Source organism: Papaver somniferum, chromosome 1 (assembly GCF_003573695.1).
Source record: "Papaver somniferum cultivar HN1 chromosome 1, ASM357369v1, whole genome shotgun sequence".
In the NCBI taxonomy this organism is placed as follows: Eukaryota; Viridiplantae; Streptophyta; class Magnoliopsida; order Ranunculales; family Papaveraceae; genus Papaver; species Papaver somniferum.
Genome location: NC_039358.1, coordinates 111,587,101 through 111,605,836, shown reverse-complemented (window position 1 = coordinate 111,605,836; position 18,736 = coordinate 111,587,101). Strand labels below are relative to the sequence as shown.

General features: G+C 34.5%; 1 protein-coding gene across 2 annotated transcripts; it reads right to left on the bottom strand.

Moving 5' to 3' along the window:
* Positions 1-8,163: 8,163 nt before the first annotated feature.
* LOC113296567 (MADS-box protein JOINTLESS-like) lies at positions 8,164-12,398 on the bottom strand. 2 transcript variants are annotated; one of them, XM_026544869.1, is made up of 9 exons: positions 12,133-12,398; positions 11,608-11,821; positions 10,067-10,148; positions 9,747-9,808; positions 9,554-9,653; positions 9,410-9,451; positions 9,078-9,119; positions 8,780-8,934; positions 8,164-8,662 (listed from the first exon to the last, which is right to left on the bottom strand). In XM_026544869.1, exons 2-9 carry the CDS (start codon positions 11,787-11,789, stop codon positions 8,644-8,646), a joined length of 684 nt encoding a protein of 227 aa, XP_026400654.1. In that variant the 5' UTR covers positions 11,790-11,821; positions 12,133-12,398; the 3' UTR covers positions 8,164-8,643. The 2 variants fall into 2 exon arrangements, with proteins under 2 accessions (XP_026400654.1, XP_026400659.1); XM_026544874.1 differs by lacking the exon at positions 12,133-12,398 and having other exon boundaries at positions 11,608-11,937.
* Between the last annotated feature and the right edge of the window lie 6,338 nt (positions 12,399-18,736).

The window sequence follows — 18,736 nt, the reverse complement described above, 5'->3', positions numbered from 1 at the left end:
AAAATTGGAACATCTCTAATGTATTCAATGTACAAGAGATATTTACATTTCATGGAGAAAATGAAGTTATTTTTACTCATTAACTCGAGGGCGAGTTTCTTTCAAGAAGGGGGGACTGATGTAGTACATCTTTTATGTATCAACTATGACAGTTGACTCCTGAAGTGTGTATCAACTATGACAGTTGATCCCTTTTTCTGTCTGTCTCAGTTTACTTGCCTTGCAAGTATTTTCTTTCCTACTTTGTTTAGCTTTCCTTTTCTTTTCAGTTTAGTCGGTTATTTGAACCTATTTAAAGGCTATGCCTTCTTGTTGAGAAAAACATCTTATTATCAATATTATTATCAAGTTTTATTATCAATCTTTTACTTTAGACTCTAGATCTTAGAATCAGATTTTAACTAAAATCTTGACGGAACTTCATTTATCTTCAAAACCTAAGCAACTAGTTTGTTATATCCTGCTATGTGCTACACTAGTACCTAAGTTACTTTAGTACCTGATCCTAAGCACTGATATAGGACATCTGCCTATTTTCATTGTATCAACTATTATAGTTGATCCTGTACGTTTGTATCAACAATTATTGTTGATCCCTTGCGTCTGTTTTAGTTTACTTGCTTTACAAGTCCTTTAATTTCCTAGTTTAGGTAGAATTACCTTTTATTTTCTTTTAGTCGGTTCTTGTAACCTATATAAAGGCTAAGCCTTCTTGTTTAGAGAAAAACATCTTATTATCAATATTATTATCAAGTTTGATTATTAATATTTTACTTTAGAATCTAGATCCTAGAATCAGATTTTAACTAAGTTCTTGACGGAACTTCATCTATCTTCAAAACCTAAGCAACTAGTTTGCTACATCCTGTTTTGTGCTACACTAGTTGGTATCAGATACAGAGTTTTTAGATTTTTATCTAGAAACAGATCCTTAAACCCGTTTCCGCAAATTCAAAACCATATCCCATATATTAAAGAAAAAGCCTATTTTTCTTATTCTTCTACGTTTTGTATCATGAAAAACATAACTATGAAAGATCTTTTGAAGCTTAAACAAGAATTATCAACTCATATTCGAGAATATACCGATACAATGCTAGAGCTTTGGCATAAGTTTGATCCTGATGAAAGAGATAAAAGAAACATCACAAAACTTTTGCATTCCATAGAAGAGAATGAACAAATACTGAAGGAGCTTGAAGAATTTCTGATCTCTGACGCTGAACGTAAAAAACGTGAAAAGTTTGCTTTGGCTGAAGCTGAACGTAAAAAACGTGAAAAGTTTGCTTTGCTGAAGCTGAACGTGAAAAGTTTAGGTTTGATTTAGCTAAACGTGAATATGACCTTGCTATGTCCAAACTTTCCGGTAAAGAAGTATAACAGAATTCATCGTCTTCTAATGATTCCGTATATGTTTCGGCTACCTCAGTTAACACAAAGGAGATGGGAGTTGTTGTTCCCGTGGAAGAGACAAAATCTACTTCTGAAGAGAAAGTGGAAATTCAGGATAAACAAGTTTCGTCTTCAACTTAAGAGGTTTCGTTATCATCTGTGGGTGTTAGAGACGTTTTGACTACATCTGTTGGTAAAGAAAAGAATGTTGTTCCTACAGAAGAAGAAGAAGAAAATCTGGTCCATGAAGTTCCGTTTGTTCCAGTTGTTATTGAAGTTACTTCTGAAAAGAGCGAAGAATACCAAGTGGATTCATCTTCAACCGCGACATCAATTGGTAAGGAAGAGATGAAAACTACTTCTCAAACAAACGAAGTAAATCATTCTCATAAGGAAGGAAATCAAGTCAGCATGGTCCTTCATGAATCGCATGACTTGAGAGATAATGGTGAGTCTTCAATTCTTGATAAACCTAATGATTTAGTAGATCATGATATAAATTTATCTTGTTTGTCTGTTGTTCATAATATTCAAGTTGTTGATCAATTGAATACACCAATGGTTTTCGATATAACTCACACCAAGGAATAACTTGTGAGATCATATGAGAATTCTTTTGTGTCGACATATATTTCTGCCGATGTGTTTGTATATAAATCTCAAGAAGATATAACTACTGAGAACTATGCCGGAAGAATTCGCGAAGGTATATTCTCAAACGCCGAAAGAGTATCTTTGGAAAAAGAGTTAGAAATTAATCCAATAAGCACACATGGGGTTAATTATATACGTGGCTATGATGTTTTGTTGATTGCTTTTGACAAACCAAGCACTATAGTTCGTAGTGATCCAAATTGGACTTTGATGCAAAATCAGGTTGTTTTTGAGTCTTTGCATGGCAACTGCAACATCTTTTCTTTGAGATGTCCTGGAGAGTTTCTTTGGATATTTTTTTGTTCCTGCTACATGTAATGAGAATTACAGTGGGAGAATCCGTGGTAGAGTTCTCTACAATACAGGGAAGATAATATTAACTCCATATCTTATAGGCAAGTTTACAGACTACCAGACAACCGATAAATACATTGGTACTCACAAGAAGCAAACCCTTATACAATTCTTGACAACAAGATGTATACGAGAGACAGCTGCAGATCTACCATCTGTGACAGAGGGGGAACTATTTGGTATCTAGTGAAGGATATGGATCTTTATACTACGACTGTTTCGACAACACAAAACCAGTCTGTAAAAGAGACTTTCAGTTAGAATGGAGTTGGTTTGTTGGAAGAAGTTTATGTAGAACAACCATCTGGATACATTATAGAGGGGAAGGAGAATGAAGTATACAAGCTAAACAAAGCTTTATATGGTTTGAAACAAGAACCAAGAGCTTGGTATACAAGAATAGATTCTTATTTTCTTGAGAAAGGATTTACAAGATGTCCACATGAGCATACTCTATATTTGAAAGCTGATACTCTTGGCAATCATATTATAGTATGTTTGTATGTGGATGATCTCATATTTATTGGAATAGTTCTGAGATGATTAATGAATTCAGGGAGGATATGGTGAAGGAATTTGAAATGACAGATCTTGGTTTGATGTCATATTTTCTCGGTATTGAAGTACAACAAACTGAAAGAGGAAGTTTTATTAATCAACAAAGGTATGCTGAAGGAATTTATTATATCTCATATGGATAATTGTAATCCAATTTTAACACCAGTAGAAGAGAGACTGAAGTTAACAAAAGATGGATCAGGAGAGCTTGTGAATTCAACAGAATTTAAAGGTCTTGTTGGATGTTTGAGATATTTGACTGCTACAAGACCTGATATCATGTATGCAGTTGGGTTGGTTAGTAGGTTCATGGAATCTCCTAGACAATCACATTTACAAGCTGCAAAACGTATTCTGAAGTATGTAAAAGGAAGAACAAGCATGGGAATCTTCTATATTGTTCCAGAAGATCCAAAGTTGGTTGGTTTTACTGATAGTGATTGAGCTGGAGATACAGAATGAAGAAGAAGTACATCAGGTTACGGATTTCAGTTGGGAACTGGTTTTTTCTCTTGGTCATCTAAGAAGCAACAAGTTGATGCATTATCTACAACAGAAGCTGAGTATATAGCTGCTAGCAACTGTGCTACACAGGCTGTATGGTTAAGAATGATGATGAAGTCATTGTTTCAAGAACAAACAACACCAACAACAATAGTTTGTGATAATAAGTCGACAATCTCACTAACCAAGAATCCTATACTTCATGGGAGAAGTAAACACATTGATATTAAGTATCATTACATCAGAGAGCTTGTCAGTAACAAGGAGATAGCTGTGGAGTTTGTTGAAAGTGAAGAACAAGTGGCTGATATTTTCACCAAGTCTTTGAAGTCTAACACTTTCATTTACTTGCGTGGAAAGCTAGGGATGATTAGCAAAGAGTATCTTGGTTTAAGGGAGGATGTTGAAGAATAAACCAAGATACTATGAAGAAGACAGAAGGGATCAACAAGAGTTGTTCATACAAGCAGTATGGATCAACTATGAGAGTTGACAGAATGAGGTTGGATCAACTGGTACAGTTGACACGATGTGAATGGATCAACAAGTATTGTTGATACGGTGGTACGGTATTTTAGAAGTTTACTTGGGTTGCAAGTATTATTGTTTTTAAGAGTTTGTTTAGTGAGAATTGTCTAGAAGTTTCTTTGTTAGAATTTGATTATGTTATGAAAGTCTTTTTACTTGAGAGTCAAGTTTGTTAGTCATATAAAAAGGTTGTTGAGCCATGAGTCGAAATACATTAATTAAGAGAAGTTTGTTTGAGTTTAGTTCTGTGTTCTTTCATTAAGTCTTTGATATCATATTTTCTACATCTGGTATCAGAGCACTGGTATCAGGTTCTAGGGTTGTGGGTATGGGAGTTTGAGTTAAAGAAGATGACGAGTTTAAGTTCGATTAAGGTACCCGTGTTTGAAGGTAAAAACTTTGAACATTGGAGGTTGCAGATGGAGAATATTTTCACATACCAGGAGGTATGGGATATTGTGAAAGATGGTTATGCTGAACCAGCAGAAGGAGTAGTACTTGAAGGAGATGCGCTAACTCTATTAACTGAAAACAGAAAGAAGAATTCTAAAGCTACATATATTCTTCATCAGGGTATTCATGAATCTCTCATGGACAGAGTTATCTATATTAAGCAAGTTAAAATAGCATGGGATGGTTTGGTTAGCTATTACACAGGGTCTGACAAGGTCAAGAAGGTTAGATTGCAAACCCTAACGAGAAAGTATGAATTGTTGCAGATGGAAAGTACTGAAACAATATCAGATTTTTCTCAAAAACTTTGAATCTTGTCAATGAGATGGAGGCTAATGGTGATACTGTAGAAGATTCAACAGTTGTTGAGAAGATATGAAGAAGTTTTCCTGAGAAATTTGAATCAAAGGTGACTGCTATAGAGGAATGCAACACAGTTACAACTATGACTCTTAATGAGTTACTGGGTTCATTACAAGCTTATGAACAAATATTGTTAGAGAAAAAAGCAGATGCATAACAAGTTGAAGAAACACTTCAGAGTCAAGTTAGTTGGAGAAACAATCAAGGAAAATCTAATGTTGGAAGTTCTCAAGAAGGATACAATAATGGAGGAAGATCAAATAATGGGAGTTATAGGAAGCCATTTGATAGATCAAAGATACAATGTTATAATTGTGGAGATTTTGGACACATTGTTACTGAATGTCCAAAACCTAGAAAGACAGTTGCTAATAACTATAAAGCAAATTTCAAAGATAATATTGGTGAAAGTCAAGAAGAAGAAGAAACAGAAGAGCAGAAGACTGAAGACATGTTACTAGCATGTCATACAGCAGAAGAACAACCTAAACTTAAGTGGTGCTTGGATACAGGTTGCAGCAATCATATGTATGGCAGAAAATATCTGTTTGAAAGCTTGGATGAGTTTGTAAGATCCACAGTGAAGTTTGGAAATAGTTCAACTATTCCAGTTATGGGAAAAGGAAGAATAGGAATTGTTCTCAAGAATGGTTCTAAAGCATACATCATGGATGTATTTTATGTTCCAGGTTTACATCAAAACTTGCTAAGTATGGGTCAATTGTCTGAAAGAGGATATTCTATGAATATTTAAAATGGTTTATGCTTCATCGGAGATAGAAGAAAAAGATTGATAGCAAGGGTGGAGATGACTAAAAACAGACTATTTCCTTTGAACATTCAACATCAAAAGGAAAGTTGTTACACTAGCAGTGTTCATAATGATACTTGGTTATGGCACAAGAGAATGGGACATGTGAACTTTAACAGTTTGCAAACTTTAATACCAAGAAAATATGACATCAAACCAAGATCTGTCATTTCAATTTCCTTCACCATATCCTCCCTGAATTCATTAATCATCTCAGAACTATTTCCAGTAAATATGAGATCATCCACATACAAACATACTATAATATGATTGCCAAGAGTATCAACTTTCAAATATAGAGTATGCTCATGTGGACATCTTGTAAATCCTTTCTCAAGAAAATCTATTCTTGTATACCAAGCTCTTGGTGCTTGTTTCAAACCATACAAAGTTTTGTTTAGCTTGTATACTTCATTCTCCTTCCCCTCTATAATGTAGCCAGCTGGTTGTTTTACATAAACTTCTTCTTCCAATACTCCATTCAAGAATGCTGACTTCACATCCATCTGAAATATTTTCCAATGCTTTTGTGCAGCTAAAGTAATGATCATCCTTATTGTATCAAGTCTAGCAACTGGTGCAAATACTTCTGAATAATCAACTCTTTGTCTTTATCTATAACCCTTAGCTACTAACCTTGCTTTCAGTCTTTCTATTTCACCATTTGACTTGTATTTTGTTTTGTAAACCCACTTAACACCAATAGGTTTCTTACCTGGTGGAAGTGTTGTTATTTCCCAAGTATTATTCTTCTCAATTGACTCCAATTCTTCATTCATGGCTTGAATCCAACCTTGTTTTTTAGAAGCTTCTTCATAAGCTACAGGATCACAATCTCCAAATAGTGCAAAATTCATTACTTCATCATCAGTATCTTCATCATCTCTTGACACAACATAATCATTCAACCTAGCAGGTATGATATATTTTGTTCTTGGTCTTGTATTTTCTTGTTGTGTTATTGCTTCAATTCTTGCTTCTTCATGTTGTTCTTCAACATTGTCTTGAGCTTGCACTTCTTCCTCAACTACAATTGGAACTGTTCTGACAGCAGCAAGTGGATCAACATTGATTGTTGATCCATTATTCCAATTCCATTGTGAATCTTCATCAAATATCACATCTCTACTTTAACTATCTTTCTAGTTTCTGGGTTATATAGCTTGTATCCTTTAGTCACTGAACTGTAACCAACAAGAATACATTTTTCACTCTTATCATCCAGCTTGTTTCTCAATTCTTTTGGCACATGTGCATATGCAATGCACCCAAAAATTCTCAGATGTCTTACACTTGGTCTTACTCCTCTCCATGCTTCTTCTGGTGTCTTGTTATTCAAACTATTTTTAGGACACCTGTTAAGTAGATACACTGTTGTATCAACTGCATAACCCCAGAAATTCTTTGGTAAATCTTTTGTTCTTCTTATAGTTCTTGTCATCTCCATTATGGTTCTGTTTTTTCTTTCAGCTACACCATTCTGTTGAGGTGTATATCTTGTTGTTAGCTGATGTAGAATACCATGTTCTTCCATGAAACTATCAACAACAGTATATTATGTCCCTCTATCAGTTCTTAATATATTATGTTTTTACCAATTTGTTTCTCAGCATATGCTTTGAAACCTCTAAAAGCATGAAAAGCATCACTCTTTTGTTTAAGCAAATATACCCATGCTTTCCTACTAAAGTCATCAATGAAAGTTATGAAATAGTTATTACCTCCATGTGATGTAACTTCTATAGGACCACACAAATCACTATGAATGATCTCCAACTGTTGTTCAGCTCTTCTTGCTTTGTTAACTGGAAATTGATCTCTATGTTGTTTGCCAAAGATACAATTCTCACATCTTGACTCTGGAATTTGAATGAAAGGTAATCCTGACACCATCTCCTTCTTTGCTAAAGTTTGCAAACTGTTAAAGTTCACATGTCCCATTCTCTTGTGCCAAAACCAAGTATCATTATGAACACTGCTACTGTAAAAAAAAAAGGAAAGCTAAACAAAGTAGGAAAGAAAATACTTGCAAGGCAAGTAAACTGAGACAGACAGAAAAAGGGATCAACTGTTATAGTTGATACAAGTACGAGGGATCAACTGTCACAGTTGATACACGCTTCAGGAGTCAACTGTCGTAGTTGATACATAAAAGATGTACTACCTCAAAAAAAAATAGAAAAAATTTGTCGGTTCACACCATTACTAGATTAGGTTGTTGGATATTAAACCATGCAAATAAAAACTCCTTGCAAAGGTTAACCCACAAGCTCATTTTTGCCGTTAAAGTTAGAGAAACCTTGTTGTTTCCGATCCACTTTTCTTTTCAGGTTTTAATTACATTAAAATCTCCTGCGAGTAACATTCAGCTCCACCGGAAAGTCATATTTGGACCATAAACAGCTGCACAAAACCAAGATCATGGATCTTCTTTATCATTGATGCACATAGTGTGAGTGACAAACTGAAGATACCTCTTTGCACATTGTTGATCTCAAACCTTACCAGTAGCATAAGAATCCCACCATTAGCCCCAACAGAAGGAAGAAAATCGAAATAGAAAAATATATAGCCAAATATGTCTATAATATCCAAATGAGAAGAAAAAAAATCCATCTTTGATTCCGTAAACAGATCATTTAAGCCTTCAATGTTCCAATTGAGGATTCTTGGCTTCATCCGGAACTCCTCTTTACCCCATTGGACCACTGGATTGTACCAAGCCTAACAAAACTGACACTCGCGCTGTAGCTATAAACATAATCGCAATACTATATGCAGTTCCAGCTGGTATAAAAATACACGCCCTATGTAAGGTTCGAGTCCAGTCTGATTCCTAGAGAATTAATTAATTTCTAGAGTCCGTGCACTTTTTTATGCGTGTCATATATATCACGATTCTTATTATAGCAAAATATAATAGATGTAGTGTTTGCAGTCCAATGATAGATGTAGTTGGCAGTCCAATTGTTAAGAAGAGTACAAATTAGCCTATCCACAGACATTTGTCATGGCATTTTCACCAACTAGTTAGGGAATGGTAATCTGCAAAGACCAAAACAACAAAGGAAGATTGAGAGTTATACCGAGTACAGTGTACGCAATTTCAACGTTAAAAATAAATCTTTTAAACAGTAGAATGGTACTACAGATGACACTTACCCTAATTTGAGAGAAGTATCAGAGCTGTCGTCTTCTAGAGGAGGGCCAGAAATCGAGCTACAAATGTTGGTGACAGACTCTGAAGATTGACCGCCTTCTTTGTCGGAGTTGATCAGTACAGTAGATCTTTGGTTTCCTCTCGAAATTTCGGCCATCTGAAATCAAAATCCGTTGAGAATATAAGAAACCAGTAGGATTTAAAATTTGGGGTAGGATCGCTTGACATGATTAGATTGATACTGTCCTCATTGTATTTTTATTAAGCTGCAAGAATAAGAAGTTTTCATCAAGTACTTACTTGTTGTCTTAGTCGCTCGTTCTCTTCTAACAACTCCATTCCCTGTACACGTCCAAACAATTTGATTAACACTAAACCGAAAATTTAAACATCAGAGTTTCGAGACAATTAATTACTTAATTACATGAAGAGCAGCTGCATTTTCTAAGAGACATGAAATGTTCTGCCAAATCATGTTAAGAAAACCAATTGAAGGTAACCACATTCTTCATCACTAAATATTGACAAGACAAGATTATCAGAGCTAGCTCATGGCGACAGGTCCCTTTCTCTCTATCCACGCATTACCAAAACCTAATAAAAAAAGCATTTATGAAAATCTTAGTTTATACCTTTCTTTGGAGAGAACTAATCTCTTTCATAATCCTTTCTCCCTGAAAACCAAAAATTGGAATACAATGAGATAATTTGGTGCAACAATTGATTACTTAGCAGTTAAACTACACTTATATGCAAACTAGAATTCATTGATCAACCTTAGTTTCTAGAACACGACTCAATCCTGCTTCAAGGGTTTTCTCTAGTTGTTGCAACTCTTCAATATTTAGTCCATGCAGTTCTTCTCCCCTCATCTGCCTGTTGCATTGATAATAAAAGTCACAATGCATGTCCTAAGCCTGGCATAGTACATAATTTGCTATTTAGTTCATGCGAGCATGCCGTATATACCTCAATCGACGACGTTGCTCTGCAATATCCTTCTGTAGCCTGGCACAGTTGCTATTTTCTAGCTAATAAGTCCCACCAACACATTGTAAGTCAGCTAAATTAGATCAATCTTTAAGAAGAGAAAAATGGGTTCATATATTTAAAGTTTTCTTAAAATTATGACAACTGAACTCAGGAAATATTCTTCAAATATAAGACTCCATATGATATAGAAAGCCGACCATTAACTTCATCAGTGCGTTGTACAAAATTTAGTGTAAAAGAAGCAACAAGTACTTTAATGTAAAGAGAAACAAGAAAACCAAAGACCAGCTTATTACCTGAAGCTCTAGGGATGCTGGTTGGTTAGGTTTTTGGAGGTTCTTCGAGTGCAAATCACGCCTTTCAATAATACCCTTCATACTTAAGATAACAAACCAACAACAAGGTACACAGTTAAAAATCTTTAGCAGTAATCTATGTGGTCAAACAATTTAGCTAAAAAGCAGTAAATGTTTATTTAAGAAAAGAAAAACACTCAAGTCTGTTTAGCTAAAACCCTAGACAACTTCAAGAAATCAGACCTAGATCAAATTAACACTCGGGTAGTTGCAATAGAACAAACACTTTAATAAGCATCGACAGTGCGATTTATATTACTACGCGCTTTTAACATCATTTCCTTGACGCTTATAAAAAAAAAAAAACTGACATATGATCGGAAAAGTTTTATGGCGTGTATTGCTAAACTAAAAGAAGTCAATGGTTTTACAAGTACCTGAGAGATCCAGCCTAGTTGACAGTAGTGAAAAACCACAAAAGAATTAATATAAACACATTTTAAAGGGTTTTCTTTAGGCTAAAATGTGACTGACCTCATCACTTCATTTATTCTGCTTATGAAACATGCCCCCTTTCATGAGACACATACCTGGTGCTATATCTTATGATCATATGAGATGTATTATCTATAGACATTTTTCCTTGTGATGTTTGTTCGATTAGTCTTATCTTTTCCCTAGTGTTCTGAGATGTATTATCTATAGACATGTTTAATTTTTGGATCCGATCCCTATTAAAATAGAAATACTGTCTCAAGCCAGATTGATTTACTTACGTTTACTATTATTCTCATATATTGATCATATGTGAACATACTTACATTTCCAGTCAGAATTTCAAACAAGGGCCAGAAGCCTAGAAATAATAAGTAAGAGGATCAAACTGAAACAGCATAATATCCTTTAACTGGTTCAGAAGACTACAGCCATGATTGATATCAACTACTAAATGTCAATCCAACTTGTATTTTCATTTAGTATTTTATTCCATTATAAATAACCAGAGTGCACTGTCCCCGGAACAATAACTTTACGGAACCGAGTAAATGTATGTATAAATTTGTGTTATTGAAATTGAAACAGGAATCATCCGTACTTTGTAAGAATATAAAATGCTAATACACAAACCTTTTTCATTTTATTTTTCATTTTTATTTAGTATATATTTCATGAAAGAATTAATCAATAAAAGTTTCTAATTTTGTACCATCGTCTCCATCCATATATAGAACCTATGCTAATAATCTAGCTAGAAAGAGATAGAGAAGAACCTTATCATCACTCACCACAGAGTTCAAGACTTTCAATGGAACTTCCCATCAAAAACAATATTGGAAAGAAAAAAAACCCACTTGAGAAGAAAATAACCATCTAAAACTTAAAAGAGGACCCTGATCTTAGTTAACAATATGTATAACAGATACCGATATAGGTACCAGATACCGATACGGCAAATTAACAATAACAAACTAAACTAAATGATTTGATTCAATGAAGTTCAGCTTGAAGCGTGGTATAAGGAGAGAAAGAGATATGGATACCTAGAACTGGAATACTCAAAGAGTTTACCAGTAGAAGAGAAAACAAGAAGAGCAACATCAGCATCACAAAGAATAGAGAGTTCTTCAGCTTTCTTAAAAAGCCCTCTTCTCCTTTTTGAAAACGTTACTTGTCTTGCTGTTGCATTATCTATCTTCTTGATCTGTATTTTCTCTCTCGCCATTATTATAAAAACAAACAATCCTCCTCCTCCTTCTGTACTCAAACAAGAACAAAAAAGAAAAACCTTCTTAATTTCTTTCTTTTTTTACAAAAACAGAGCAGAACCCCCTCTTACAAAAGAGAAGAAAAAATGATGGGGTTTTGTTTTAAATAGAAGGAAAAAAAAAAAAAAAAAAAAGTAGTATTCTCTTTTTTTCCAAATTAAGTGAAGAATCTGCAAACCCTAAAAGAAGGAGTCTTTATTATTTTTGCTATTCTGGTGAAACAAGGAAAACAAAAAATCACCAACCAATCCTAGACTTGGGTTTTAGTGTATAGGGAGTCTAGGATTGGTCTTCTTTTACCTGTTTTTAAGATTTAAGATGAGAGAGGAGATTGCTTTGAATTTTTGATTAAATTTGGGTTTGTTCGTTTATTGCGCCTTCTGACTCATTTTCTGCTTACCCTATCAACTTCTCTGTGAAAACCGACCAATCAGAAGAGATAGAAAAAGTAAGAGGGGGATCTAGAGAGAGAAACAAGAAGAAGAAGACTTATTGAAGAGTGAAGAAATGGAAGTGGTTGGTTTCAGAAAAACTAAACAAAAAGCAAAATCATTTTTCTTTTCTTTGAGCATTTCTAGTCCTTTTTATGTTTTAATAATTAATTTCTTGAGGGACTATTGTATTGTCCTCATTCAAAGCATTTGTGTAGTTGTAGTCCTTTTTATGCTTTTTCAATCGTATGTACAAATAAGACTTCGCGACAAAAACAACGAAAATAAATATCGTACGTATGAGATTATTATCCAACTCGAACACGGTAAGTGAGATGTGCGATGTGCGGGTGCCCAATGAGAGATCGAAATGTTTACCTAATCGACTAGAGAGTACCCTTAGTTAAATATGTGGTTACTAACCCGTATTTTTTCTACCTCAACAGGAGAAAGAAAATAAGTGATCTGAATCTTACTAACTTGCTCGTCTTTTGCTTTTTTATATTGAATTCTAGAAACATAACTTTATTTTACTTTCCTTTTCATTTTTTAATGGGAATCCTGTGTTGTGTTCAAGCAGAACTGTAGCTCCGTCCTCCCAACATCAAGACAACTCTGTCTTTCCTCGAGATATGTGTATAGAAAGTGAAAGATAAACCTACGGTTTTTGCGTTTAGGTGGGAACTCAGGGAGGTCGTTTCCGGACAAAACCAAGGGGAGGATCAAAAATGTGTTTGTACATCTTTATTAAAAGCTTTATATTCTAAAGAGGATTAACCTCGTTTAAGACTTGAATTTATTTATTTATTTATTCGGAAAAAGAATATAACGTCAACTACTGTATTTATAACGTCGATTTAGGAAATTGGAGACCTTACATGAATTTTTGAAGATTACAAAAAAATCGTTCAAGTTGTAATATCTCCACCAATTTTTGTTTATCAATTTTATTTTTTCGGACTTAAAAATAGTCTCGAGGATCTTCTTCTTTCCCGCAAGGGAGAGGAACAAACGACTAAAACTGATTTTTTAAAAAAAAATAGTGTGTATCAAATCTGAATTCAGTAGGAACGGCTTCGGCCACAATAGGACTAGGCAATGATCGGACAAACCTAACCCATGTTCATCAGAACATGTAAATAACATAAACTGGAGTTCTTGAAATTTTAATTGCATAAGGCAATCACGCAACAGTGACCCAACTAACAGTAACAGTAACTAAAAAGTAAGAGTAACAGTATTATCCAAAGTGTCTTAAGTAGCAGTGTTAACCTGAATCGGTTTTTAAGAATCTGAATCGGGCTGACTCGGCATTGGAGATGTGGTAACAATTATAGTGATTGATGAATTTAATGTTGATCTTGATAAACAACTTGTTGATGTCTTGGTTTCCATTGCTTGAGTTGTTGCAATGCTTGTTGCTGCTGGCGGAATTTCTTTTTTTCGAAATACATCTAAAAGGATACCAAACTTGCTCCAAATCTTCATAACATCATCAGTGAGGATAACAAACATTAAAACAGAAACAACAACCCAAAACAATTACATCTAGAGGAAGAATCAAATAGTCTAGATAATGAAGATTCCAATCCAGAAACAACTCCCTTAAACTAGTATAGAAAATAGGGATTACTAAAAAATAACACTGGCCCAAAGAAGAAACTAAAAACCCATTTGATAAAGATTTAAATCTCCGACTCCTCATTATAAAGAGTAGTAGAGTTGTTTGAATTTCAGACTCCTCATTATCAAGAGTAATAGAGTTAGTTACATTGATATTCCATTCTTAAGGTTGTGATTGAAGATTGTTTAAATAGACTCCAGAGTTTTCATCTTACCCTAGGGATGTATTGACAATCCTAAAAACTCCTAGGTATTCAATTAGGATAGGTAAGGAATCATGAAATATCCATGGTATTCAAATAGGATTTATTTATCCATATAAATCTTGATTCAATACACCCCTTAAATAATTTTTGCCTAAACGGTTACAATAGGCAGTAGAGTATATTACATTATCTTTTCGTAGTTGGTAATGGAGATTGTTTAAAATAACTCTAAGATTACCATCTGGCCATATATGATTTATAGCTAAACGGTTAAAGTAAGCTGAATTCAATAGGAACGGCTTCGACCACAATATGACTAGGCAATGAATGAACAAACCTAACCCAATGTTCATCAGAACATGTAAATAACATAAACTGAAGTTCTTGAAATTTTGATTGCATAAGGAAATCACGCAACAGTGACCCAACTAACAGTAACAGTAACTAAAAAGTATGCAAAGAGTCTTAAGTAACATTAATATCCAAAGTATCTTAAGTGGCAGTGATAATGTGAATCGGTTTTTAAGAATCTGAATCGGGCTGACTCGGCATTGGAGATGTGGTAATAATTAAAGTGATTGATGAATTTGATGTTGATCTTGATGAACAGCTTGTTGATGTCTTGGTTTCCATTCCTTGAGTTGTTGCAATGCTTGTTGCTGCCGCGAATTTCTTTTTTTTTTGAAATACATCTGAAAGGATACCAAACTTGCTCCAAATCTTCATAACATCATTAGTGAAGATAACAAATATTAAAACACAAACTACAACACAAACAATCACATCTATAGGAAGAACCAAATAGTCCAGATAATAAAGATTCCAACCCTGAAACAATTCCCTTAAACTAGTACTGCAAATAGGGATCACTAAAAAATAACCCTGGACCAAAGAAAAAACTAAGAACCCCCTTAATCAAGATTTAAATTTCCAACTCCTCATTATAAAGAGTAGTATAGTTGTTTGAATTTCCGACTCCTCGTTATCAAGAGTAATAGAGTTTGTTACATTGATATTCCAGTCTTAAGGTTGTGATTGAAGATTGTTTAAATAGACTATCTTACCCTAACATGGATGTATTGGATTAGGATATATATGGATTTTTAACAATCCTAAATAAGGAATCATGAAATATCCATGGTATACAAATCGGATTTATTTATCCATATAAATCATGATCCAATACGCCCTTGTAAGTAATTTATGGCTAACTGGTTATAATAGGCAGTAGATTATACTACAGTATCTTCCCACAATTGGTAATGGAGATTGTTTAAAATAATTCTAAGATTTCCACCTGGTCAGATATGATTTTTAACTAAACGGTTAAAGTAAACACATATATGAGCTGCTTCTATAATATGAAATCTACTTTCCAAGATAAGGCCAGTTTGTAGCTTTATAATTGAAGTCTTCACCTAACTTTGGCATACATTCCCATCAGCAACAAAAAAGTAGGTTCGAAATATACTGGAAGATGATGTTGTGTCCTCTCCATTGATAACTTATATTAGAGGCTTTAGAGATTTAAGAAAATAAATGGAAAGAGTAGATACAAATATGTGGTTTTCACCTTTTCTTTTCTTTTTCTTTTTTTTTTCTTGCGTAAGTAATCACTGCCAAAATGTTATACTTCGTACGACTAAGATATGTACGAGGAAATTTATTATATCTCATATTAAGAAGAAAAAAATTGGTTTCATAAATTTCTACTCCTTTTCCTAATTTATCCTTAGCCTATTCCCAATAACTAGAGTCATTAAACTAATTTTATATTACCCATGCATTATAATTAAGGATATACATGTGAAAACTCATTTTGGAAATATAATCTCACATATATAACTTGGACGGAGGAGCGCCTAGTAAGTCCGAGGGATAATCATCTCATTAAAATTAAAAAAAAATCACAGTAGAGCGAGAGTGATGACGTGGAGGCGACTAAAAGTGCGATTTTCCAGATCTATTTTTTTTTTTAATTTTCTTCATGGATTCGTCATCTAATCTTCCTCATACTGGGGATTTTCATAAGCCTTTGTTTCAATTGTCCTCAAATGTTGTTGATTCAACATTGATTGAGACTGATTTCCTTTCTTTATCAGAATCTTTCGGTTTAAGGAAGTTAGAGGTGAAACCCCTAAAAACGGTGTTGATTCTCAAATTGGTGGTGATGGTGCAGTCTCTGATTTGGATCTTAACAAACTGGAGATAGTGTTACACGGGAAAGAGGGTTTGAGTAAAGAGTGAGATGGAAAAGTTGGTTCTTCTGCAGCTGAAATTGGAGGTTTTACAAACCCTAAGTCAAAAGGGTGGAGAACCCTTTTCCCATCTGCAAAGCCAATCACTCATCAACCTCCAATGAAGTTCACTCCACCTTCGAAGCTAAATGGAAAGAGAGTAGTAGATTACTCAACTGGTGATTTCTCTGCAGGATTAAGAGATTCGAAGAGTATGTTGTGGGTTTCTGTGTGGGAAAATACTATCATTTTCAACAGTAAAGGAAGTTGTAAGCAAATACTGGAACCTAAAGAATGAGGTAAGTATCAAACTTCACAGCGATTGTATCTTCATTCTTAAATTTAAGGACGATGAAGATCGCAGAATGGTGCTAGCATTAGGATCTTTTTGCATCTCAAAGTGGTTTTCACCTTGAGGCCTTGGTCTAACTTGATTGAATCATCCATATCCAGCATTAGGACCTTACCCATGTTAATATTTAGTGTACCTCTAAACATGTGGGATAACGATGGTTTGGGCTTAATCTCTAGCTACTTAGGAAAACTGATATTTGCTGATGACTGCACACTATTGAGAACAAAATTAGCATATGTTAGGGTTTGTATTGAAGTAGATGTAGATTTTAATTATCCTACGAGTATACCCCTAATGATTGATGGAAAGATCGCTTTGGAAATGCCCGTAAAATATCAATAAAACCTCCAACATGTGAAACTTGCAAGGTATTTGGACATTCCTCGAAAAACTGCACCAAGAAACTGAAGCCTAGATGGACACCAAGAAATCACGAAAAGGTACTTGAAAACTCAAAATCTAGAGAAACGGAGGGTGATGCTTGTGACAAGTAACATGAAGAAACTCTTAAGAGACCTGTTGGGGATAATGTGATTACAAGAACAATTCATGACCCTCAACTTGAAAGGAATGGGCGGAGGGGGTATAGAAACTCAGGTTATTAAGGATGCTGGAAGGTTGGACACAATTGTTGTGACTGAGGAGGCAGTTGCTGCAACGGTGACGCATAGAGTAAAGGAGTCTAATGGGAATTTATGCACAAGTTCAGCTAGGGTCGATGGGACTACTGTTTATGTGAATGGTAGTAAATTTGAGGAAGAATTATTTTTTTTGCAAGCCACAGAATCCAGCGATTTCAACTATAACAAAGTCAGGTAAGGTTACAAGGAGTTTAACTCCATCTGACTCTTCGCATGGAGTTTGGACGGCTGTCAAAGTAAATATCCTCCTAAAAAAGAAGCTTCACAGAAGCCATCTCCAAAAAAAGCTATCAAGACTGTGGGTTCTCTAAAAAGGAACCCAATTCTGATGCTAAGTGATTTCAGAGAAGAAAACAGATTTCCTATTGATAGCAGGAAGCTAGAAGTAAAGAAGACAGAGGGTAGTACTTCTCCAAAAGTGGATATTGTCGACGGAGTCATTATAGAAGAGGTTGAAGAAGACTGTGAAGAAATGGATGATTGTGAGTTTGAGAGGCAGTTAAAATGCTTGTCTTATGAAGACAAGATCTCTAAACGAAAAGAGAGAGACATCGAAATAAAAGATAGAGAACTTCGCAGATCCAATTGGAAATGGGAATCATGGCAGTGATATGAATGACAAGCAAGAACATTTGGGGAGAGGACATATGGCTCAAAATAAGAAGGGTCACTCTTAGTTTTTAGCTTTTGTCAGGCTTCTTTGTTTCGGCATTTTGATTTTTTTGGTATTTTGTACTCCTGTTTGATTTTGCTTTTCCCTTCAAGTGAAGGGTTGTTTGTTTATCTTGTTTTGGTAGGTCTTAACCATACTTTGTATTCGCTTCGACACTCTCACCTTTTTTCTCTTTTCCTTTTTTATTAATGAATTAACCTCTTAAGTCAAAAAAAAAGGGTTAATCGATAAAGTACTTTAACGGTTTATGTTTTTCAATATGGATGACAAAGCATGTGTAAAAGTGTAATTCCTTTTACCAGAGAGTACATTATTTTAACACTTTATCATTTCCTCTATAATTTATTAGAGAGTTCATTATTTTGAGGGTTACTACAAATATGTGAAAAAACATATTGAAAACTTTTCAAGAGATTTAAGAATAAAAAATGTAGAAATCGACTTATATCATGTTTTCAAGTTTTCATTAGAAATTAATTTGTCCGAGATTAAATATATTGTTAGAGCATTGCTCGGTCGAACTCGCATGCGTTGCTATCTCAAGCATGTTTATCAATGTTAGTGATGAAAACTATAAGTCTTGATTTCTAGCCTATTTATAGATGTCTCGGACTAGGACATAGATAGTGTAGTTGAGCTTAGATCTCTCAACGTTCATCTCTTGAAGACGAAGAACTACTAAGGGGAGCTTGTGGAACTTCTTCGACAAAAGGTATGTGGAGACTTGAACTCATCTAT

Bases quoted from the DNA above. Each gene is read 5' to 3' on its own strand.
- LOC113296567 (XM_026544869.1), bottom strand. From the start codon at position 11,789: ATGGCGAGAGAGAAAATACAGATCAAGAAGATAGATAATGCAACAGCA. The intron at 10,149-11,607 runs GTATCCATATCT...TGTTATCTTAAG, and splicing joins TTTGAGTATTCCAGTTCTAG to TATGAAGGGTATTATTGAAA. The intron at 9,809-10,066 runs GTAATAAGCTGG...GGGACTTATTAG, and splicing joins CAGCATCCCTAGAGCTTCAG to CTAGAAAATAGCAACTGTGC.